Source organism: Rhinatrema bivittatum, chromosome 3, assembly GCF_901001135.1.
Source record: "Rhinatrema bivittatum chromosome 3, aRhiBiv1.1, whole genome shotgun sequence".
Taxonomy (NCBI): Eukaryota; Metazoa; Chordata; class Amphibia; order Gymnophiona; family Rhinatrematidae; genus Rhinatrema; species Rhinatrema bivittatum.
Window position 1 is genome coordinate 523423594 of NC_042617.1, and position 21314 is coordinate 523444907.

General features: G+C 47.9%; 1 protein-coding gene across 1 annotated transcript in view; it reads right to left on the reverse strand.

The window, feature by feature from the left end:
- The window catches only part of DRC1 (dynein regulatory complex subunit 1), a 310180-nt gene that overhangs the window by 129924 nt on the left and 158942 nt on the right, over nucleotides 1–21314 (reverse strand). Inside the window, exon 9 of the mRNA XM_029596255.1 lies at nucleotides 311–445. Coding sequence (XP_029452115.1) covers nucleotides 311–445 — 135 coding nt within the window. The remainder of the gene's footprint in view (nucleotides 1–310; nucleotides 446–21314) is intronic.

A 21314-nucleotide genomic window follows, 5' to 3' on the forward strand; every position in this document is an offset into this window, starting at 1 on the left:
TGAGTGAGAGGGAGTGAGTGGGACTGAGGGAGAGAGAGGGAGGGAGAGGACGGAGGGAGTGGGACTGAGTGAGAGTGAGTGGGACTGACTGAGTGAGTGAGGGAGGGAGAGAGGGGGAGGGAGTGAGTGAGACTGAGGGGAGGAGGGACTGAGTGAGAGGAGAGGAGAGGGAGGGTGGGGGGTGGTTGAAGAGTGAGAGGAGAGAGAAATGAGGGGGAGGTGAGAGACAGAGGGATGTAGCCCGTTTTAACGGGCTTAACGGCTTGTTCAAGAATAAATAAATCAAGCCTCAAAAAGAGAATGCACATACCTCATTTTTTTCTGCACATCCTTGTAGAGCTCCACGATTCTCTTATAATCATCTGTCAATGTTTGGTTCTCTTCTTGATACTGCTTTATTTGCTTGGCTAGTTTCTGTTTCAGGTTATTGAGAACATCATGCAATCTAAAATAAAAGGAGAAGAAATTTGGTTAAATGATGCTTTTGAAGGTGTTTGCCCAGTGAGAGGTAACATCTCCTTTGCTGATAGGAATGGACCATTATCACCTACATTTATTGTGTCTTTTTTTTTATAACTTTATTTATCTTAGTGTATTACAGTGAACACAAATACAATGTATAGTTATTGAACAATATTGGCATCAACATTTACTGTGTCTTGATATGCAAACCAGTAATAAAAAAAAATTGACATTTGCAGAGTAATAGGAAAATCTTTTTAATACGGTAAACATATTTTATTCTTTTACATTCCTTTGATTTAATTTTTCCTTGAAATTCAAGAAATGGAAAATGTGCATCATTTTTTACTATCCTTAGTCCAAGGATCAGAGCTACAAAGTGACTATTTTTAAACAACATATTATTTATAACTAGTTTCTTTGAACAAGTTAACTGAGAAACATAGTTGATTTTTTTATTTAGCTAATCAAATGATGTTTAAGCATGTTTGTTTACCATAAATGGTGTTTTCAGCAGATAGCAGGATGAATTAGCCATTTCTTGTGGGTGATGTCATCCAGCGGCACTGAATGGACTCATCCCTTCTAGCTAGTAGAGCTTTAAATTCTTACTGAGCATGTACAGGAATTCCCCCTTTGGCATTGTCTCGTAAGCCTCCTCAGTCGATATCAGAGATAATTCTAGCTACTTAGTTGACTATCTAGGGAGATGGGTGGTATTCCATATCTAATTCATCCTGCTATCTACAAAAAACACCATTTACGCTAAGTAAACTTGCTTTTTCCATTGGAAAGCAGACTGAATTAACCATTACACATGAAGAGTTCCAAGCTGAGGGTTGCAGCAGATCTGGCAATAAGACCTCCTATGTCAGGTCTGGCAATCAGACCTCCTATGTCATCTATATCATAGCATGTCCTTGTGACAAACTGTATGTCGGTCAGACTAAATGTCCAGTCCACACTAGGTTAATTGAACACCGCAGTTGCTTGTAGACAGAAAAGGTTCAAGCTCCGATTGTGGCACACTGTCTCTTGGAAAAACATAAATTTGTGGATCTAAGATGGAGGGTGATAGATTGTATCCAACTATCAGGGAGGGGGGTGATCCACAAAAATTGTTGAATTTAAAAGAACAACAATGGATTTTTAAATTAAATTCTGTACAACCTCATGGCTTGAACATAGCTGTAGAATGGTATTCTCTGGTTTAAAGGTCCATAGCAACCTCCTACGTCATTTTTACTTACGTGGCTCATTTGGATTGGCTGTGAGTTCCTTTAAGACTTAAAGGCTCTCGCGCCATCACTTAAAGTTTAAGTGATGGCGCGAGAGCGGTCTCCCTTGACTGAAGAAACGCATTATCGCTGGCACTTTGAGCCGCTTTGAACATGTTGGTGTCTCATCTTTGCCTACTACGTTTCGCAAGTATTCTATCTTTGTGAATGTTACAACAAACTGTGTTTATTTATTTTGATAGCTATTTTCGGCCCCCGATGAAGGCATAAGCCGAAACACGGATCCTGTGTCGGGCTTTCTCTCCCTCTTAGCCTCACACGAAGAACACAGCGTTTCTTCGCGCTGCAAAAAGCTAAGTTCAAATAATTGAAATTTTGGATTACCTGGAATTTGGACATTTGCCTATACTAATACCATGAGATATTTGAAAAACATTCTTGTAAATATTCCTGATCATACTTCAGTATATTGGATTCACTAAGCAAAGTTAAAATATACTCATCCAAAACCTATGATTATACTATTTGGCATATTAATTCACATGCTATTTAGCATTATAATACATGCCTACCTATGAGGTCTGATAAATGAGAGAAAAGATTCTTTTCTCACTGAGGTGTTGAGAACTATCTTATATTTCATGTGGTTAAACAGTATTTGTTGTGATTTAGCATTTTAAGAAAACATGAGTGATCAGACAAAACATGTCTGATTTTTTTTTATGTGTTTCAAATTAAACTACTATGCATCACAGAATAGCATAATCATTAAACAAACCATAGCAATAAGTGAAATAATAAAGTGGTCCTGTTCAAAAGTTTGCATACTCTTAGTTCTTAATATCATATATTACCCCCTTTTGCATCAATGATGGCTTGCAGTCGTTTGTGATAGTTAAGAATGAGGCCCTTTATTTTCTCATGTGGTAAAGTTGCCCATTCCTCGTGACAAAAAGCCTCCAGATCCTGTAAATTCTTTGGTTATCTAGAACAGTGGTTCTCAACCGATGTGTTGCGACACACCAGTGTGTCGCCAAGATCACACAGGTGTGTCTCCACACTTCCCGGTCCCCCGCTGACCCAGTTGTTCCCCCTCCCAAGCAAAATAGGTCCTACACCTGGGCGGAACGCAGCCATACAGCTGGAGTCCGTGGCACCGGCATGCTCTCTTCTTCCCGCCCCCCCTCCCCGGCCCGGAAGAGGAAGTGGTGAGCAGCAAGTGCGTGTGCGGGAACAAGAGATTATGCCAATGTGGTCAGCGTCGGCCCGAAGAACAGAAGTGAGGCGCAGCCTGAGGAATGAGCAGTGTGGCTTGCAGAAAAACAAAGAACGTCGTCAACCTCCGTGGCCAATGGGACTCCTTTCTCTGCGACGGCTGAAAATGAAGTAGGTTGCTGCTGCCTTTAGGGTTAGAAGTGGAGGAGGCTGCTGCTGCTGCTGCTAGTTTGGGAGAGGGGGAGAGTGAGTGAATGAGCAAGCATGTCTGTTTGACATCCTGTGTGTGTGTGTGTGTGTGAGAGAGCATGTATGTGAATGATTGAGAGCCTGTACATGTGAAAGAGAGTATGTGTGTGATTGAGAGCTGGTTTAGGTGAGGGAGCATGTGAGTATGTGATTGAGAGCATGTGTGATAGAAAGAAAGAGAGAACATGTGCGTCTGTGTGATTGAGAGCTGGTTTAGGTGAGGGAGCATGTGAGTATGTGATTGAGAGCCTGTGTGTAAATGAGAGAAAGAGAGAGAGCATGTTTGTAAGCATGCAAATGAAAGTCTGTGTGTGAGAGAAAAAGACAGCATGATTGTGTGTGATTGAAAGCCTGTGTGTGTAAGCCTGAAAAGATAGACATCATGTGTGTAAATGTGTAATTAAAGGCCTATATAAGTGAGAGAGAAAAAGCATGTGTATATGTGAGCGACTGAGAGCCAGTGTGAGAGAGAGAGAGAGAGGAGAAAGTTGCAAGCAAACCATCCCTCCACCTGCTAATTCAAAACAATCTCAGGGCACCTGGATATCAAACGTTCCCAGGTATGCAGAGCAAAAAATTGTTTGTATCCTTATTTTTCATTACTGGGTCTTTGTGTCTGCTATTTTGAAATATTTTATTGGTATCTAGAAATTTTTTACGAGTTTTTAATTATTGGATATTCCATTCATTCGCTGTTTTGAAATAATCTGTTCTTTTTGTTAGTATGGTTTTACAGCTACTGATTTTATATTTCTTGATTTGTTTTATAAGGATGGGTGATGTTTCTTTTTTTCCTTTGTTGCACTGCATACAGAGACTCTGGCTTGTTGCAGTTTCCAATTCAGTTTTTGTCTGCATGCTTCTAGTTATGCGTTTTGGTCTCTTTATTCTTTGTTAGGTGAGGGTCAGCACATGTGATTCAGGTAAGGTTTTCTGCTGGCGTGTAGTTTCTGTGTAGGGCTCTATAGCAGCCTGGTATTGGTGTCTTAAGACCTGGTATAGTATTTTCAGTGTTGCCTTTTCTTAGGTAAGGTGGTTACTGTTAAGTGCTGGAAATTGGTGTTCAGACAGAATAAGTATCTTTTTCTTGTGTCATTCTTAACAATAAAAATAATACTGGACCTTTATTTTTTATTTCTGTAGTAAATTTTAATGAGCAGTGTGTCACACATGTGAGCGTGGTCTGTCAGGTGTGTCATGATGGGAAAAAGGTTGAGAACCACTGGTCTAGAATGAACTGCATGTTTGAGTTCTCTCCAAAATGGCTCAATGATGTTGAGGTCAGGCGACTGTGATGGCCACTCCAGAACCTTCACTTTCTTCTGCTGCAGCCACTGAAAGTTTGACTTGGCCTCATTGTCATGTTGGAAAATGCAAGTGTGCCCCATGCGCAGCTTCCTGGCTGATGAATACAATTCTACTCCAATATTTTTTGATAAGATGCTGCATTAATCCTGCCATCAATTTTGACTAAATTCCCTGTGCTGCTGTAGCTCACACACCCACAAAAGGTTTGGTCTCATCACTCCAAATTATTTTGTTCCAGAAGTTTTGAGGCTTCTCTAGATGCTGTTTGATGTATTGTAAGTGGGCTGTTTTGAGGCGTTGGTATAGTAATGGATTTTTTTCTGGCAACTCTTTTGTGCATGCTGAACTACCCACACTACTTTGTTTCAGAGAAGCCTGTATTGCAGTAAAGGTTGCTTGTGGGTTTTTATTTGCATCCCAACAAATTTTCCTGGCAGTTGTGTCTGAAATCTTTCGTGGTCTACCTGACCATAGCTTGGTATTAACAGAACCCATAAGTTTCCACTTTTTGATCAGAATTTGAGCAGTACTGATTGGCATTTTCAAATCTTTGCATATCTTTTTATATCCTTTTCCTGATTTACAATGTTAAACTACTTTTGCTCACAGATCCTCTGGCAGCTCTTTTGCTTTCCCAATGCTTCAGTAACCACCAAAGACAGTGCAGCCCTGGATGAAATGCACAAGGGTTTCTCAAGAGCTAAGAAATTTATTGACTATTTATACACAGACACTAATTACAATTAAACAAGGCACAGGTGAGGATGCCTACCCTTCATTGCAATCTCAACCTGTGCATGTGAACTTGAATGTATATTATCAGCCCAAACATTTAAGGGTATGTAAACTTTTGAACAGGACCATTTTATTATTTCCTTTAGTGCTATAGTTTATTTAATGATTGTGCTTTTCTGTGATGCATAATAGTTTAATATGAAACACATTAAATATAAGAGATATGTGTTTTGTCTGATCATTCATGTTTTCTTAAAATGCCACACATCTTAAAAATTCTGCCAGGGGTATTTAAACTAATGATCACAACTGAATATTTTAGTATTTTTCAAAAGCCCATTTACATAGGTAAAGCTTACCTATAACAAGAGCTCTCCGAGGACAACAGAATGTTAGTCTTCACACATGGGTGACATCATTGGATGAAGCCAGGCACGGAACTTTGATCTCAGAGATTCTAGAACTCTCAAACATGCCCTACTGAGCATGTGCAGCTGTAGTCATACCCCTGCCCCCTAGGCAGAGACCCTTAATCCATGATATAGCTAATACATGGAGGAACCAACTCCCAGGGAAGGTGGGTGGGTTTCGTAAGGACTAACATCCAGCTGTCCTCGGAGAACACCTAGTACAGGTAAGCAACTCTGCTTTCTCCGAGGACAAGCAGGATGGTAGTCCTCACACATGAGTGAATCCCTGAGTCTGGACTGATCCGGGTACGTACAGGGGTAGATTTTCAAAAACGGCGCGTTCGTGTACTTTTGTTGGCGCTCCAGGCGCAAACAAAAGTACGCAAGATTTTAGTAGATACGCGCGTAGCCGTGCGTATCCGCTAAAATCCTGGATCGGCGCGTGCAAGGCTGCCTATTCCGTGTAGCCTGCCGCCGTTCCCTCCCAGGCCGCTCCGAAATCGGAGCGGCCTTGGAGGGAATTCGCTAACGCCCTCCCCTCACCTTCCCCTCCCTTCCTCTACCTAACCCACCCCCCCGGCCCTGTCTAAACCCCCCCCCTACCTTTGTTGGGGGATTTACGCCTCCCAGAGGGAAAAGTAAATCCCCGCGCGCCAGCAGGCCACTGGCGCGCCTAGACGCGACCCGGGGGCGGTTCCGGAGGGCGCGGCCACGCCCCCGGACCACCCCGGGCCGAAACCACGCCCCCGGGCCCGCCCCGAAAATGGCGCGCCGCTCGGCCTCGCCCCCCCAACACGCCCCCCTCGGAAAACCCCGGGACTTACGCGAGTCCCGGGGCTCTGCGCGCGCCAGTAGGCCTATTGAACATAGGCGCACCGGCGAGCAGGGCTCTTAAAATCCGCCCCACAGTGAATAAGAGTTGGGTTCTACAAAGAAAAGCCATATAAAATACTGAGACACAAACTTTCATGCATTGCAGGTGTACGTAAGGCAGAGGCGTGATGCGAATGCAAGCAGAAGCAAACTCTGAAACACAGAAAACAGTACAAGCAGGGCTCCTGAGAAGTAAACTCTGACAATAATAGTAAGTCAGGAACCTCCTGGATACGGAAGAACCCAGAGATGTAGACAAGAGAAAGACTCTTGGATGAAGACCACACAGTTTCCGTCGGTGTTAAAAGACAACCGAAAAACAAACTGGGGCCAGAGGGCCCCCAGAAAGAAACCACGGTCCACTAACATCCGACGGACCAAATGTCTCTGCAGAAGAGTGGTAAGCATAAAGAGTAGAAGAGAAGAAGAAATCCAAGCAACCCTTGGGAGAACAAAAGAAAATTAGGTCTTACCTTCGATAATTTTCGTTCCTGTAGTACCAAGGATCAGTCCAGACTCCTGGGTTTTGCCCCCGCACCAGCAGATGGAAACAGAGCAAAACTTGACAGGCTCTGCCATAAATACCCGGATGCCTCCCACAGCCTGTCAGTATTACGTAATGTCAAAGCAGAATAATTCCCCACTGCAAACTAACTATATACATGAAGTTCAACTGGGGAACCCTCGGGTCACTACCCCCAACATGGAACCGGACACGAAAACAGAAAGAGACAGTGATAAGGACCTTCATGGCTCAATGAATTAGAGCAGAACTAGAAAACAGTGGACTCTCCGACTTAATGCAGAAGTGGGCGGGACTCTGGACTGATCCTTGGTACTACAGGAATGAAAATTATCGAAGGTAAAGCAAAATTGCTTACCTTGTAATAGGTGTTATCCCAGGACAGCAGGATGTAGTCCTCACATATGGGTGACGTCACTGAACGGAGCCCAGCGCGGGAAACCTTTCTGTCAAAGTTTCTAGAAACTTTTGACTGGCCCTGAGAGGCTACTGAGCATGCCCAGCATGCTTTGATATTCTCTGCCACAGGTGTCTCTCTTCAGTCTCGTATGTAGCAAAAAGCGTTAGCAAAAATAAAATAATAAAGGTATGAGGCCCAACTCCGCGGGGTGGCGGGTGGGTTCTGTGAGGACTACATCCTGCTGTCCTGGGATAACACCTATTACAAGGTAAGCAATTTTGCTTTATCCCAGGACAAGCAGGATGCTAGTCCTCACATATGGGTGAATAGCAAGCTAGAGGTTGAGTCATTCGTGGTGAAGTTACAGTAAGTACTGTTGAGAATGAGTCAGTCGAGGATCATAGTAAGTTGGTCGTAGAAGGAGTTGGGATTAAACTGGAAACAAGTTCTTTAAGACAGATTGTCCATAGGCTGAATCTTGTCTTCCTTCTTTGTCCAAGCAGTAGTGAGCTGCAAAAGTGTGAAGAGAATTCCATGTTGCTGCTTTGCATATGTCAAGGATTGGCACTGAACGAAAGTGTGCTACTGAAGTTGACATTGCTCTTACTGAATGTGCCTTTACTCGCCCTTGGAGAGGAAGGCCTGCTTTTTCATAGCAGAACTCTATGCAATCTGCTAGCCAATTGGATAGAGTATGTTTACCCACTGCTTTACCCGGTTTGTTTGGATCATAGGAAACAAAAAGTTGAGTGGATTTCCTGTGGACTGCAGTACGGTTTATATAAAAAGCAAGTGCACGCTTACAGTCCAAGGTGTGTAAGGCTGTTTCTCCTGGATGGGAATGAGGCCTTGGAAAAAATGTGGGTAAATTTATGGATTGATTTAAGTGGAATTCCGTAACTACCTTGGGAAGGAATTTTGGATGTGTATGGAGAACCACTCTGTCATGTAGGAACTTTGTAAAAGGTTCATATGTTACAAGTGCTTGTAACTCACTAACCCTTCTAGCTGAAGTAATGGCTGTGAGGAAGATAGTTTTCCAAGTGAGAAATTTAAGATCACAAGAGTCTATGGGTTCGAAAGGAGAGCGCATGAGTCTTGTTAATACCAAATTCAGATCCCAGTCTGGGACAGGTTGTCGAATTGGTTTAAGGTGAGTTAAACCTCTCATAAATCTACTTAAGAGAGGATGTGTGGAAATAGGTGCATCTCCCATTTTGTTATGGTAAGCAGAGATTGCACCTAAATGTACTCTTACAGATGAAGTCTGGAGACCAGATTCCGAAAGATGGTATAAGTATTCCAGTAGGGAAGTTGTGGGGCAGATGAAAGGATTTATATCCTTTCCTGAGCACCACAAAGTGAATCTCTTCCATTTAGAAGAATAGTTCTTTCGTGTGGAAGGTTTACGTGAAGCTATAAGCACTTGAGATATATGAGATGAAAGACTGAGTGGTTGTAATATCAAGCTTTCAACATCCATGCTGTCAGGGATAGGGACTGAAGGTTGGGATGTCGTAACCAGCCCTGATCCTGAGTTATGAGAGTGGGAGCTACTCCCAGTCGAATTGGATCCCTGACTGAGAGGTATAACAGTGTGGGGAACCATACTTGCCGAGGCCAATACGGGGCTATGAGAATCATGGACCCCTTGTCCTGTTGTAGCTTCACTAGAGTTTTGGTTATGAGCGGTATTGGAGGATACGCGTATAGTAGGCCTGAGTTCCAAGGGCGAGCAAAGGCGTCCTTGGCTGGCTGGTTGTTCTGTTTGTGCAGAGAACAAAACTTGTCCACTTTGTGATTCAGATGTGACGCAAAGAGGTCTATTGTTGGTTGACCCCAACGTTGAAATATCCTGGTCGCTACTGCAGGATCCAGAGACCATTCATGTGGTTGGAATTGACGACTGAGTCGATCCACCACTACATTGTGTATGCCTGCCAGATAAGTGGCTCGTAGGAACATTGAGTGATTCAGGGCCCAGCCCCAAATCTGTGCAGCTTCTTGACAAAGGAGATACAAGCCTGTACCTCCCTGTTTGTTGATGTACCACATGGCTACTGTGTTGTCTGTTTGGATGAGAACAGTCTTGTGTGGAACGCATGCAGTGCATAACGTATAGCTCGAAATTCCAGAAAATTGATTTGATATGTTGCTTCGAGTTTTGTCCAAGTCCCTTGAGTGTGGAGATTGTCTACATGAGCTCCCCATCCCAAGGTGGATGCATCTGTAGTTAAAGTAATCCCTGGGACTGGTTGTTGGAAAGGTAGGCCTTTGCACAGGTTGTCTTTGTTGGTCCACCAAAGTAGAGATGATCTTAGTTGGTGGGTCACTGGAATTGGATAGTGAAGTGGTTGAATGGCTTGAATCCATTGTGATCTTAAAGTCCATTGGGCAACTCGCATGGCCAACCTTGCCATAGGAGTAACATGAACTGTGGAGGCCATGTGGCCTAGCAGTATCAGAAACTGATGGGCTGTGGTTTGTGTCCATAAGGAAATGGAATTTGCTAGTAGAATAAGGGCATCTGCACTGTCCATAGGTAGAATGGCCTTTGCTAACTCTGTGTTCAACTCTGCTCCTATGAATTGAAACAGATAGCTGGAGTGAGATGGGATTTTTGATAATTGATGAGAAACCCCATGGAGTGAAGTAGAGCAATTGTTCGAGTGAGAGAAGTTATTGCTCCTTGTTGAGATGGACTCTTTATGAGCCAGTCGTCTAGATATGGGAAAACATGGACACCTTCTTTGTGCAAGTGTCCTACTATGACTGCTAGACATTTGGTGAAGACTCTGGGAGCAGACGCCAGTCCAAATGGTAGAACTCTGTATTGGTAATGTTGATGGAGTACTATGAAGCGCAGGTACTTGCGATGAGGAGGGTATATTGGAATGTGAGCATAAGCATCTTGAAGATCCAGAGAACAAAGCCAATGTCTTGCTTGAAGAAGTGGAAGCATGGTGCCTAGAGAAACCATCCTGAACTTTTCTTTCTTTAGAAATTTGTTGAGATTTCTGAGGTCTAGGATGGGACGTAGGCCTCCGGTTTTCTTTGGAATAAGGAAGTATCGGGAGTAGAGTCCTCTGCCCTGTTGTGTCGGGGCACTGGTTGTATGGCCCTGGATCTCAGAAGGGTGGATAATTCTGTTTGTAATTGATGAAGTTGAGAATTTTGTTGTTGGCAGTATGTTGGTGGAAATTCTGGAGGAATTGAGGTAAAATTTAGTTTGTAGCCTCGAGAGACTATGGAAAGTACCCATTGATCTGATGTTATGTTTTGCCAATTTGTGTGAAAATGAGATATTCTTCCTCCTACTGGTAGATTTGGCTTGGGATTGCAATGTTGGGTCTGTTCTCTGGTGTTTTCTTCAAAAGCCTGTTGCAGGGCCTGTCTGTGCAGGAGGTTGTGGACGAGCAGGCCTGGATTGTCTGGCTTGGGAGCGTTGTGTAGGTCTGCTGGATCTACCCCTAGAATTGTGTGAGTAGTATCTGCGTGGCCTGTAATAAGAACGTCGTACATCTCTGCGTGGAGGATGACGAGAAGGCTGAGTAGCAGGCTCTTGAGGGGTTTGAGACAGCTGACGTAGTGTCTCAGTGTGGTCCTTAAGCTGTTGTACAGCTTCTTGAATTTTGTCCCCAAGGAGATTGTCACCAAGACAGGGGAGGTCCACAAGTTTGTCTTGTACCTCAATCCTGAGGTAAGATGCTTTGAGCCAGGCCCGTCTGCGAGCAGTGATTCCAGCTGCTGCTGTTCTGGAAGCAGTTTCAAAATTATCATAAACTGCTCTCACTTCATGTTTGCCTGCCTCCAGTCCTTTTGCTATAACGGCTTGTGCAGGCTCCTGGAACTGGGTGGATAAAGAGGTGATGAATTCTTCCATCTGTTTCCAGAGGTTTCTCTGGTACTGAGTGATGTAAAGTTGATACGCAGAGATTTTAGTGCTTAACATGGAACTCTGGTAAACCTTTTTACCTAGTGTGTCCAGGAATCTGTGCTCCCTGCCTGGTGGAATGGATGAGTATGGGCGCACATGTTTAGATTTTTTCTGTACTGACTCCACAACCACAGACTGGTGTGGTAATTGTTGTTTGTGGTAGCCTGGAGCTGGTTGGACTATGTAGGTAGTCTCCACACGTTTATTTACTGCAGGTGTAGAAGCTGGGAGTTCCCAGATTCTTTTTTGGAGATCCAGTAAAACTTCATGCACTGGTACTGCTAGTACTTGTTTGAGTGGATCCACAAACTGTAGCACCTCAAGTGTCTGTGCTCTTGTGTCTTCATCTGCTGTCAGTTTGAATGGAATGGAGTCAGACATGTTTTGTATAAATGAGGAGAAGGAAAGATCTTCTGGGGGTGACTTCTTTCTTCGATCAGGTGAAGAAGGATTAGACATGAACTCCTCTGAAGAAAATTGAGAGGGTTCATCATCCCAGGAGTCTTCTGAATCTTCCCTGTAAGGTGATTTTGGTCTTGGTGTAGGTGGGACATGGAGTCCTGAGGGACCAGGCTGTGGGTCATCTATGAATACATCTGCAGATGTTGTCCGTGGCCTAATAGGTGACAAGTTATCGATCACATTTTGGTACCTTTGTAAAAGGCGTCAATAAAAGGCCTCATCCTGGATTTCTGGAGGTTCCAGTGGAGGTTGGTCCGATGGTAGCGGGGATGCTGTCGATGTAGTAGCCGGTGGATATGGTACCGATGGTGTGTACCTTAAGGGGCTCGGTGGAATGTGAGTCAAAAGTGATGTGGACTGTGTTCCGAGCCTCGGTGTAGTGGTTATGAAACCAGTGGAAAACTTGGGTGGCAAAAATGGTGCTGTCATCGGTGGTACCACCGGCATCGGTATTATTACCGGCATCGATGTTGGAGGCATCGGAATCGACGGAAAAGTCATCGGCATCGATGCTGGAGGCATCGGCAACGATACTGGAGGCATCGGCATCGATACAGACGGTATCGGCATCGACCCGGAGGTCAGCATCGACGGAATCATCGGAATATGTTGCTCCTGAAGAGCTTGTAAAACTGCTTGTCTAATGAGTGTAGACAATTCTGGCTATACAATTGGTGAAGGCACCAATGGTGTACGCGGTGGCGGTGCTGAGATATCCGTCGATGTAGTAGTTGGAATCGGTGACGGCGAAGGCCCAGTCACCGGTATTTCCTGCTGTCTAGGCCGCTTTGGCATCGATTCATCCTGTATCATCAATGCGGACGATGATGGACGTCGATGTCGATGGCGATGTTTGGTTTTTTGGTGCTCTGCCGATTTTGTCGATAGCACCGACGATGGAGAGGACGGACGATCACCGGATCCATCCGGACGCGGTTTTTTAAGTAAGACCCTTTTTGTTGCTCCAGCTGGAGACGACCTCGATGCTTTCGAGGGAGAAGGGATTAGCTGAAGAGAAAATAGATGTTCCATCTTCTCTTGTCTGGCTTTCCGTCCTTTTACTGTCATCTCTGCACATTTGGCGCATGTACTGACATCGTGTTTTTCTCCGAGGCACAGTACACACTCCAAATGCGGATCAGTTATCGACATATTTCGATTGCAGACAGAGCACTTTTTGAATCCCGTCGCCATTTTGGAATTGACGGCCATCGATGAATGCGAGTGTGAGGGAAATTTTCTTCCAAAAATATGAAAATGAATAGTACTCACCAGCCGGCGAGCTTGAGAGCTCCTATGAGAGAGAATATCACGAAAAATATTTTGACTTAATTCAGTCAGAAGGATTGCCAAATGCGAGGGCTATAGGTCCGCGGTGTGAACGGCAGCTCGGAAAAGCGAAGACTGAAGACAGACACCTGTGGCAGAGAATATCATAGCATGCTGGGCATGCTCAGTGGCCTCTCAGGGCCAGTCAAAAGTTTCTAGAAACTTTGACAGAAAGGTTTCCCGCGCTGGGCTCCATTCAGTGACGTCACCCATATGTGAGGACTAGCATCCTGCTTGTCCTGGGATAAGACCTAATTTTCTTTTCCCTGTACGTACCGGATTAGTCCAGACTCCTGGGATGTACCAGAGCTTAAACTACTTGGAATGGGACCCAGAGAGGCCCTTTCTCAACACGCCTTCTCCGAAATTACCCTCCCTGGAATCCTGGACATCCAGCCGATAATGACGTGTGAACGTATGCAACGACTTCCAGGTCGCTACTCTGCAAATCTCTTGTGGAGAAATCTGATGACACTCAGCCCAAGAAGCCGCCTGGGAACGTGTAGAGTGTGCCTTCAGTCCCAAAGGCAAAGGCCGACCACCTAAAATGTATGCGGAATTAATGGACTCCTTCAACCACCGCGAGATGGTGGTCTTGGAGGCCATATTACCATGTTTTGGGACCCTGCCAGAGAATGAAGAGATGATCCGAAACCCGGAAGCCATTAGTAACTTCCAGATAGCTTAGAAGGACCCTACGCACATCCAGTTTCTTCAAGACCTTGAAAAAAGGATCCGACCTGTCGAGCTGCGAAAACGCCGGAAGCTCCACTGACTGGTTCATATGAAAAGAGGAAACTACTTTCGTCAGGAAGGAGGGAACCGTCCGGAGACTAACTCCGGACTCAGAGATCCGCAAGAATGGTTCCCTACAGGACAACATCTGAAGCTCAGAAACACGCCTAGCCGAAGTGATTGCCACCAAAAAGACTATCTTCAACGTTAGATCCTTCAGGGTCGCCTTCTTTAGTGGTTCGAACGGTGGACCGCACAAGGCCTTTAACACAATGTTTAAGTTCCAGGAAGGACAGGGAACAAGCAGCAGTGGACATAAATGCTTTGCCCCCTTAAGAAAACGGACAACGTCTCGATAGGAAGCCAGCGACCCCCCTTCCACCAAACCACGTAAACAACCGAGAGCAGCCACTTGCACCCTCAACGAACTACAGGACAGACCCTTGGCCAAACCATCTTGAAGGAAGGCTAAAATCTCGGACACAGATGCCCGAGTAGCTCGAATCGCCCGAGTTACACACCATGATTAGAAAACCTTCCAAACTCGCACATATGATAAGGAAGTCGAGGTCTTGTGCGACCGCAGAAGCGTGGAGACCACTGCATCAGAATAGCCTTTACCTCTTAAACGGCGCCTCTCAAACACCAGGCCGCTAGACAGAAGCAATCTACCTGATCGAAAGAGACAGGCCCCTGATGAAGAAGATTCGGCAACGCCGGAAGACGCAGAGGTTCCTCTAATGCCAGGTTGAGAAGATCTGCAAATCAGGGGCACCGTGGCCACTCGGGAGGCCACGGTGCCCCTGATTTGCACCTCCGTAGGGTGACTCTCGATTCGACACAGGACTTTACTGATCAGCGGCCAGGGGGGAAAGACATACAGAAGGATCGACTTTGGCCAGGGTAGAGCCAAGGCATCCACCCCCTCCGCCCCCGGTTCCCTGCGGCGGGCAAAGAAGCGTGGAGCCTTGGCATTCTGAAAGGTCGCCAACAGATCCATGGCTGGTTGTCCCCATCAGTCGCAAATTAGTTGGAACGCCCTGTCCACCAATTCCCATTCTCCAGGATCGAGTTGATGCTGACTCAGGAAGTCTGCGTGAATGTGGTCTACCCCTGCTATGTGAGACGCGGCGATGCTGAGAAGGTGCCGCTCCGCCCACTGGATCAACAGTCGAGCTTCCAACGCCACCGGGTGACTCCGGGTCCCCCCTGACGATTGATATAGGCTACCGTTGTCACATTGTCGGATAACACCCTGACCGCCTTTCCTTGATTCAGGGGCAGAAAGGCCTGGAGTGCCAGACGCACTGCCCTGGTCTCCAAATGACTGATGGACCAGTGGGACTCTAGCGTGGACCAGAGACTCTGAACGGACTTTCGTAGACACACCGCTCCCCAACCTGAGAGGCTCGCATCCGTGGTGACCACCGTCCAATCCGGCGCTTCCAGCGAGACCCCCTGGAGGAGATTGTCCGATCGCAACCACCATCCCAGGCTGGACTGCACTACCTCCATTAGAGGCAACGGAAGATGGGACTGTTTGGAGACCGGACTCCAGCGGGAAAGCAATGCCGATTGCAATGGACACATGTGTGCAAAGGCCCACAGGACCAACTCCAGGGTCAATGCCATGGAACCTATCAACTGTAAATAGTCCCAAACCATCGGAGACTGGCTCTCCAGTAAGGCCGTGACCTGGTGCTGTAATTTGAGACTGCGCTCGATGGACAGAAAAACCTTGCCCTGTCTAGTGTCGAATAAAGCTCCCAAAAATTCCAGCGACTGAGTAGGAGTGAGGTGGCTCTTGGCTATATTGACTACCCATCCGAGGGAGTGCAATAACTGCAGCACCCGTTGAATCGCTAAATGACAAAGCACTTCGGACTTTGCTCAGATCAACCAGTCGTCCAGATACGGATGGACTAACAGGCCCTCCAGGCGCAACTGCACTGCAACCACCACCATGATCTTGGTGAAAGTCCTGGGGGCCGACGCGAGACCGAATGGTAACGCTTGAAACCGATAGTGTTTCCCCAAAACATAGAACCTGAGGTACCTCTGTTGATCTTTCCGGATTCCGATGTGGAGATATGACTGTGAGATCCAGCGAAGCCAGAAACTCCCCCGGTCTCACGGAGGCAATCATGGACCTCAAGGTTTCCATGCGAAAACGTGGTATCCGGAGACATCTGTTGATGCCCTTGAGATCTAGTATGGGCCGGAAGGCCCCTTCTTTCTTTGGAACGACGAAGTATATGGAGTAGTGTCTTCTCTGTTGCTCCAAGGCGGGAACTGGAACAATTGCCCCCAGGTGCAACAAACAGACCAACGTCTGTTGAACCACTCTTTGCTTCTCCGCATGTCCGCACAGGGATAGGAAAAAACTCGGATTGGAGAGGCGAGCAAAATCTAAAGCGTAGCCATGTTTTATCACCGAGAGTACCCACTGGTCTGTCGTGATTGTGGTCCATACCCAGTAAAAGAGAGACAGTCTGCCCTTACCCTTGGAACGGAGGAATGGACCGGTAGGACATCATTGTGTCGACTTACCACCAGTAGTCGAGGAGGAGGGAGTAGGTCTACCAAAACGTCACCCTCGAAAGGACTGGGACTGCTGCCTACCCCCTCCGGAACGAAAGGATGATGAAGGGGTACTCGAGCGAGGAACACGAGCCTTACGGTTTCCCCGAAACCTGGATCTGGACGAGAAGGAGCCCTTGGGGCGCGACCTGTCCTCCGGGAGTCGTATCATTTATTTTCACCCAGCAACTGCATCATGTCTTCCAATTCCTTCCCGAAGAGGAGCTTACCCTTGAAAGGCAAGGACCCCAGCCGAGACTTGGAGGCTCCGTCTGCAGACCAGTTCCGCAACCACAAGAGTCGCCTGGCCGAAACAGCTGAAACCATGGAACGAGCCGAAGTTCTGAGAAGGTCATACAGTGCGTCCGCACTATAAGCAACAACCGCTTCGAGACGACCCGCTTGCCTGGCTTCGTTCTCGGAGAGTCCTTCATTGGCTAGCAGCTGTTGCACCCAACGCAGCCCGACCCGTAACGCAAAGTTACTACAAATTGCTGCTCGAGCCCCCAGGGCGGAGACTTCGAAAATCTTCAGTTGAATCTCCAACTTGCGATCCTGAAGATCCTTTAACGCCATGGCTCCCGTGACCGGGATGGTCGTCCTCTTTGTAACAGCCGAAACCGCGGCATCCACCTTTGGTACCCGCAGAACTTCCAGAGCGTCTTCAGGCAAGGGATAAAGCTTATCCATAGCTTTCGTGACCTTCAGACCCAAGTCTGGAGTATCCCATTCTCGAAAAAGAAGGTCGGTTGCAGAGAAGTGAAAAGGGAATGTGGTAGGAGGGCCGCTCAGACCCAACAACACCGGATCCATTGAGCCCAGCTGAGACTCCTCGGGAGGCATAGCGATCCCCAGCTCCTTCAGGAGGGTGGGAATCAGCGGAGCCAGCTCATCCCTTCTGAAAAGGCGGATCACCCTCAGGTCATCTCCTTCCGAGGCCTGGCTCTGCCTTGCTGCTACCTGCACCGGCGCACCATCTCCCTCAGCCCCCCTCGGAGGCAGGGAGGGCTCCTCATGAATCTCCTGATCCGACAATTCGGAGGTGGTGCCCTTGTCCTCTCTCTAGGCGGTAGAGCCCGCAACAGGTGATTGGATTTGGACCGCCCCTCCGAGCTCTCCGACAGAGGACGAGGCTGGTCCGTGTGGAATGGCCCTTCAGGGCCCCCCCGACTGGGCAGGGTGTCTCTTGTGGGCTCTGCAGGCCTTAAAGGCCCTATGCATGGCCAATATAAAACTGGAGGAAAAGGAAGCATCGGACCCTTCAGAGTCCGTGTCTGTGCCCCCCCTGCCCTCCCCCCACTGCCCCTGTTGGAGAAACAGGCCGCGGAGCCGGCCGCTGGGGGGAGAGGGAAGGTGGGGAATCCCTGGGGCTCGCTGTGTTCGGCGCCGCGAGCGGAGCCAGGGACAAAATGGCTGACTTTCCCGCAATTTTCACGAGAGGAGCCGGTGGTAAAATGGCTGACTTTCCCGCGACTCTTTGCAATTGCTTGAGGGGGACCGCCGGGCGCTCCCCAACCGCGAGGGCGAACGTCTGCCGCCTCACAACCACCCCCCGAAGCGAAACTGAAGGGCCCTCTGAGCACAGCCCGTCCCGAGAGAGGCACGCGGCGCCCAAGCCACAAGCCAAGCAGGCCGACCCACGTGGCATGCTCGGCGCTAGGGAAAGAAGAACCAAAGAAAAACTCACCGAGGAGGAGAAGGGAAGAGGGAGGGAAGGGAGATGCCGAATCGACCGCAGCTGCTGAACTAAGCACGGAGAGCCGCCGCCCGATCAAACTTAAAAATTGGCCCTATTTTTTTTTTTTTTTTTTAAACCTGGAGCTGTCCCTCACCATGGTTCTGAAGTGGTCCAGCTGGGGTGAGTGAGCCGGGCTCCCTGGTATCACCCTGGCTGGGCTGTACGCTAACCCAGGGTCCTCGACCCTTAGCCCCAGCAACTACTCGACCAGGGGGGATGGTCCCCTGATCTGACAACCCCCTGGGAGTGAAGGACCGGCTCTACAAACAGCTTCTTCCTTACTTCTTTTTCCAGATTTTTTTTTTCAACTTAATAGAGAGAAGAAAGCCCCACACAAAAATAACCTGACTAAACTAAACACCCTTCTTTTTTTTTTTTTTAAATCAAATTCGACTATGGGAGAAGCACCCGACCATCCGCTGGAGACAGAGTAATACTGACAGGCTGTGGGAGGCACCCTGGTATTTATGGCAGAGCCTGTCAAGTTTTGCTCTGTCTCCATCTGCTGGTGCAGGGGCAAAACCCAGAAGTCTGGAATGATCCGGTACGTACAGGGAAGTAGCAAATCACAGCAGGGCCTGGAACAGACACTGCGTGCTGAAGCATCAGACCCAGCTGACCACGTAGGACAGAGTCAAGGGTTTAAGAGGATGAAGGGCAATCCCTGAAACAGACCTGTAGCCCAAAACTCCCGAGCAGGGAGATGAGATAGGCCTGAAGCTCATCACAAGAGCACCTGTCAAGAACAGGTTCATCTATCCTATCCACAGGATAGCACAGGGGAGCAGTGTGGCCCTTGTGCAACTTGGAGAAATGGGAAAAGCTAAAGGCAGCATTGGCCAGAGCATGGCAAAAATATATGGAAAAACGTTGTGTATCCTTCCCTGCAGGTATACAGAAGGTATACCATGAGTGCCTAGTTTGTCCTCCTCCCTTCCCCTGACAATTAAACCGGAAGTCGGAAGGAACAAAGAACACAAGGATGCAAACTGGTTGACTGCCAAGGCAAGGACAAGTCGCAGGGTTGTCTATTAACCCCAAGTGAACAACTCACCACCGAATTCAGCAGTGAGTTACCCACCGAGATAGAACCCTCAGCCTGCTTAGAACAACAGAAACTGAGAGTGAATGCCCCAGGGGAGAAATCCCGAAAACTCCTCTAGGAGGTGGGAAGCCGGGGAGTCGCATGTGCAAACCCCGGTGGAATAGGATTCCATTACCGGCCCAGAAACCCAAAGGGTACCAGGGCAGGCCCAGGGTGATCACTGAACAGATTTCCAAGCATTCAGCTGAGGTATTACTAACCCAGCCATGAGTGCATTACTTCCCCCTAGGAAGCACGTGGTCAAACAATGGGCAATCGTTGCATGAACCAGGACTCCCCTGTCTGCAGATCAGGTGATCCTGGAAAAGGGAAAGAACAGCTTGCACGCTACCATGAGCAAAGAGCTGCGCCTCTATTGCAGGGTCACTCGGCCCCCAATTCCCTTTGCCATGGACATGGCAAAAGGGTGAAAGGCATGCTCACCCATTTGATGGACTAGAACTCTCCTCGCAGAGGAGGGTCCCACGGGCAAGAATGATTGGCGATAGCAGTCACTAAGAAAATACACCCACAAAGTCCAGCAGGTATCAAAGTGAATCCTGAACAGGGGAAACCCTGGAGGGTGACAAGGGAACAACACTGGACAGGCTCCCTTGTGAATGGACCTGCTGCGTCTTAGAGTGACGGGGGAGAGTGCTACCACTCAACCGGTTCTCGCGGCTGGTGAGAATCTGAGAGCGAACGCCAGCCACAGCAGTGCCATCCCTTCTCCAGGAACATTGAAACGAGGGCACCCCTTGAAGGGATGCACAGTCGGGCGTCCAGAGGGGAACCCATAAGAGTTGCCCTGGAACCCAATTGAATCTCCCCTTCCAGAGGGGAGAGGGAAGCAACAGGATCAGGGCCTTCCAATCCCGAAAGACCTTTCAACTCTCCAGAGAAGAGTTGAGGCACAATCACTGATCGCTGAGGTCCCAAAGCAACCAACCCACCACAGGCAGCAGCTTTGGATGGGGGAGGTCACCACCATAATCCACAGAGAGGCCCCAGCAAAAACAGTCCAGTGACCACTGCTGCCATTCCCTGCCCCTGGCCTCCAAGGAGACGCACTGATTCAAAGAATCGAGGCCCCGGTTCAGAGAAAATCTTGCCAGGGATACAGTCTCAGAGGATTTCCCACAAAAATAGATGTCTTGGACATTCCTCTACTGAGGGAGGAGAGGACTCCCGAACCACTCTCCAGATGTGAGGCAGGAGGGTAGTACTTCCTCTGGCGGTAAAAGGACTTCCTGGAGCCTGGTCGCAAGGATTTCCTGATCAAGGATGGCGGATCTGAGGCACTCACTGAGGTGCTGCAGAGTCTTGTGGTGGTCTTTTAACTGAGGTACCGCGTTCCTATCTTTATCCCAAAGAGATTCTCCCCTGCGCAAGGTAGATCTGCCAGCTTCTTCCGGACCTCCGGTCGGAGGTTTGAGGCATGAAGCTAGGCCATTCTGCAGGCACCAATGCCTGCTGCAGCCACCCTTGCCACAGTTTCTAACATGTCGTAGGTGGACTGCACCTCGTGTTTGCCAGCCTCCAGGCCATGAAAAGCATCCTGCTGCTGCTGGGGCAGGCACTCCGACAATTCCTGGACCTATTTCCACAAGTTCCAGTGGTATTGGGTCATATACAGTTGGTATCTACCTACTAACTACCTACCTACCTTCCTACCTAGGGCATCTAAGGCTCTGTGTTCCCGACCTGGAGGGGCAGAGGCGTGGGTGCGAGAGCACTTGGCCTTCTTGAAGGCAGACTCCACCACCACAGACTGGTGCGGGAGGTGGCGCCTCTCAAAGCCCAAGGCTTGTTGCACCAGGTAAATGGTATCCGCCTTCCGATTGACCAGAGGAACAGACAAGGGTGCTCCCAGATCCTGAGGAGAAGTTCCTTGAAGATCTCATGGACTGGGGCCACTATCTCCTTTGAGGCATCAACAAACTGGAAGACATCTGCATTTTGTGCTGAGCATCCTCTTCAATGAGGAGCTGGAAAGGGATGGCCTCGGCCATAGCCTAGAGAAAGCCCACAAAGGA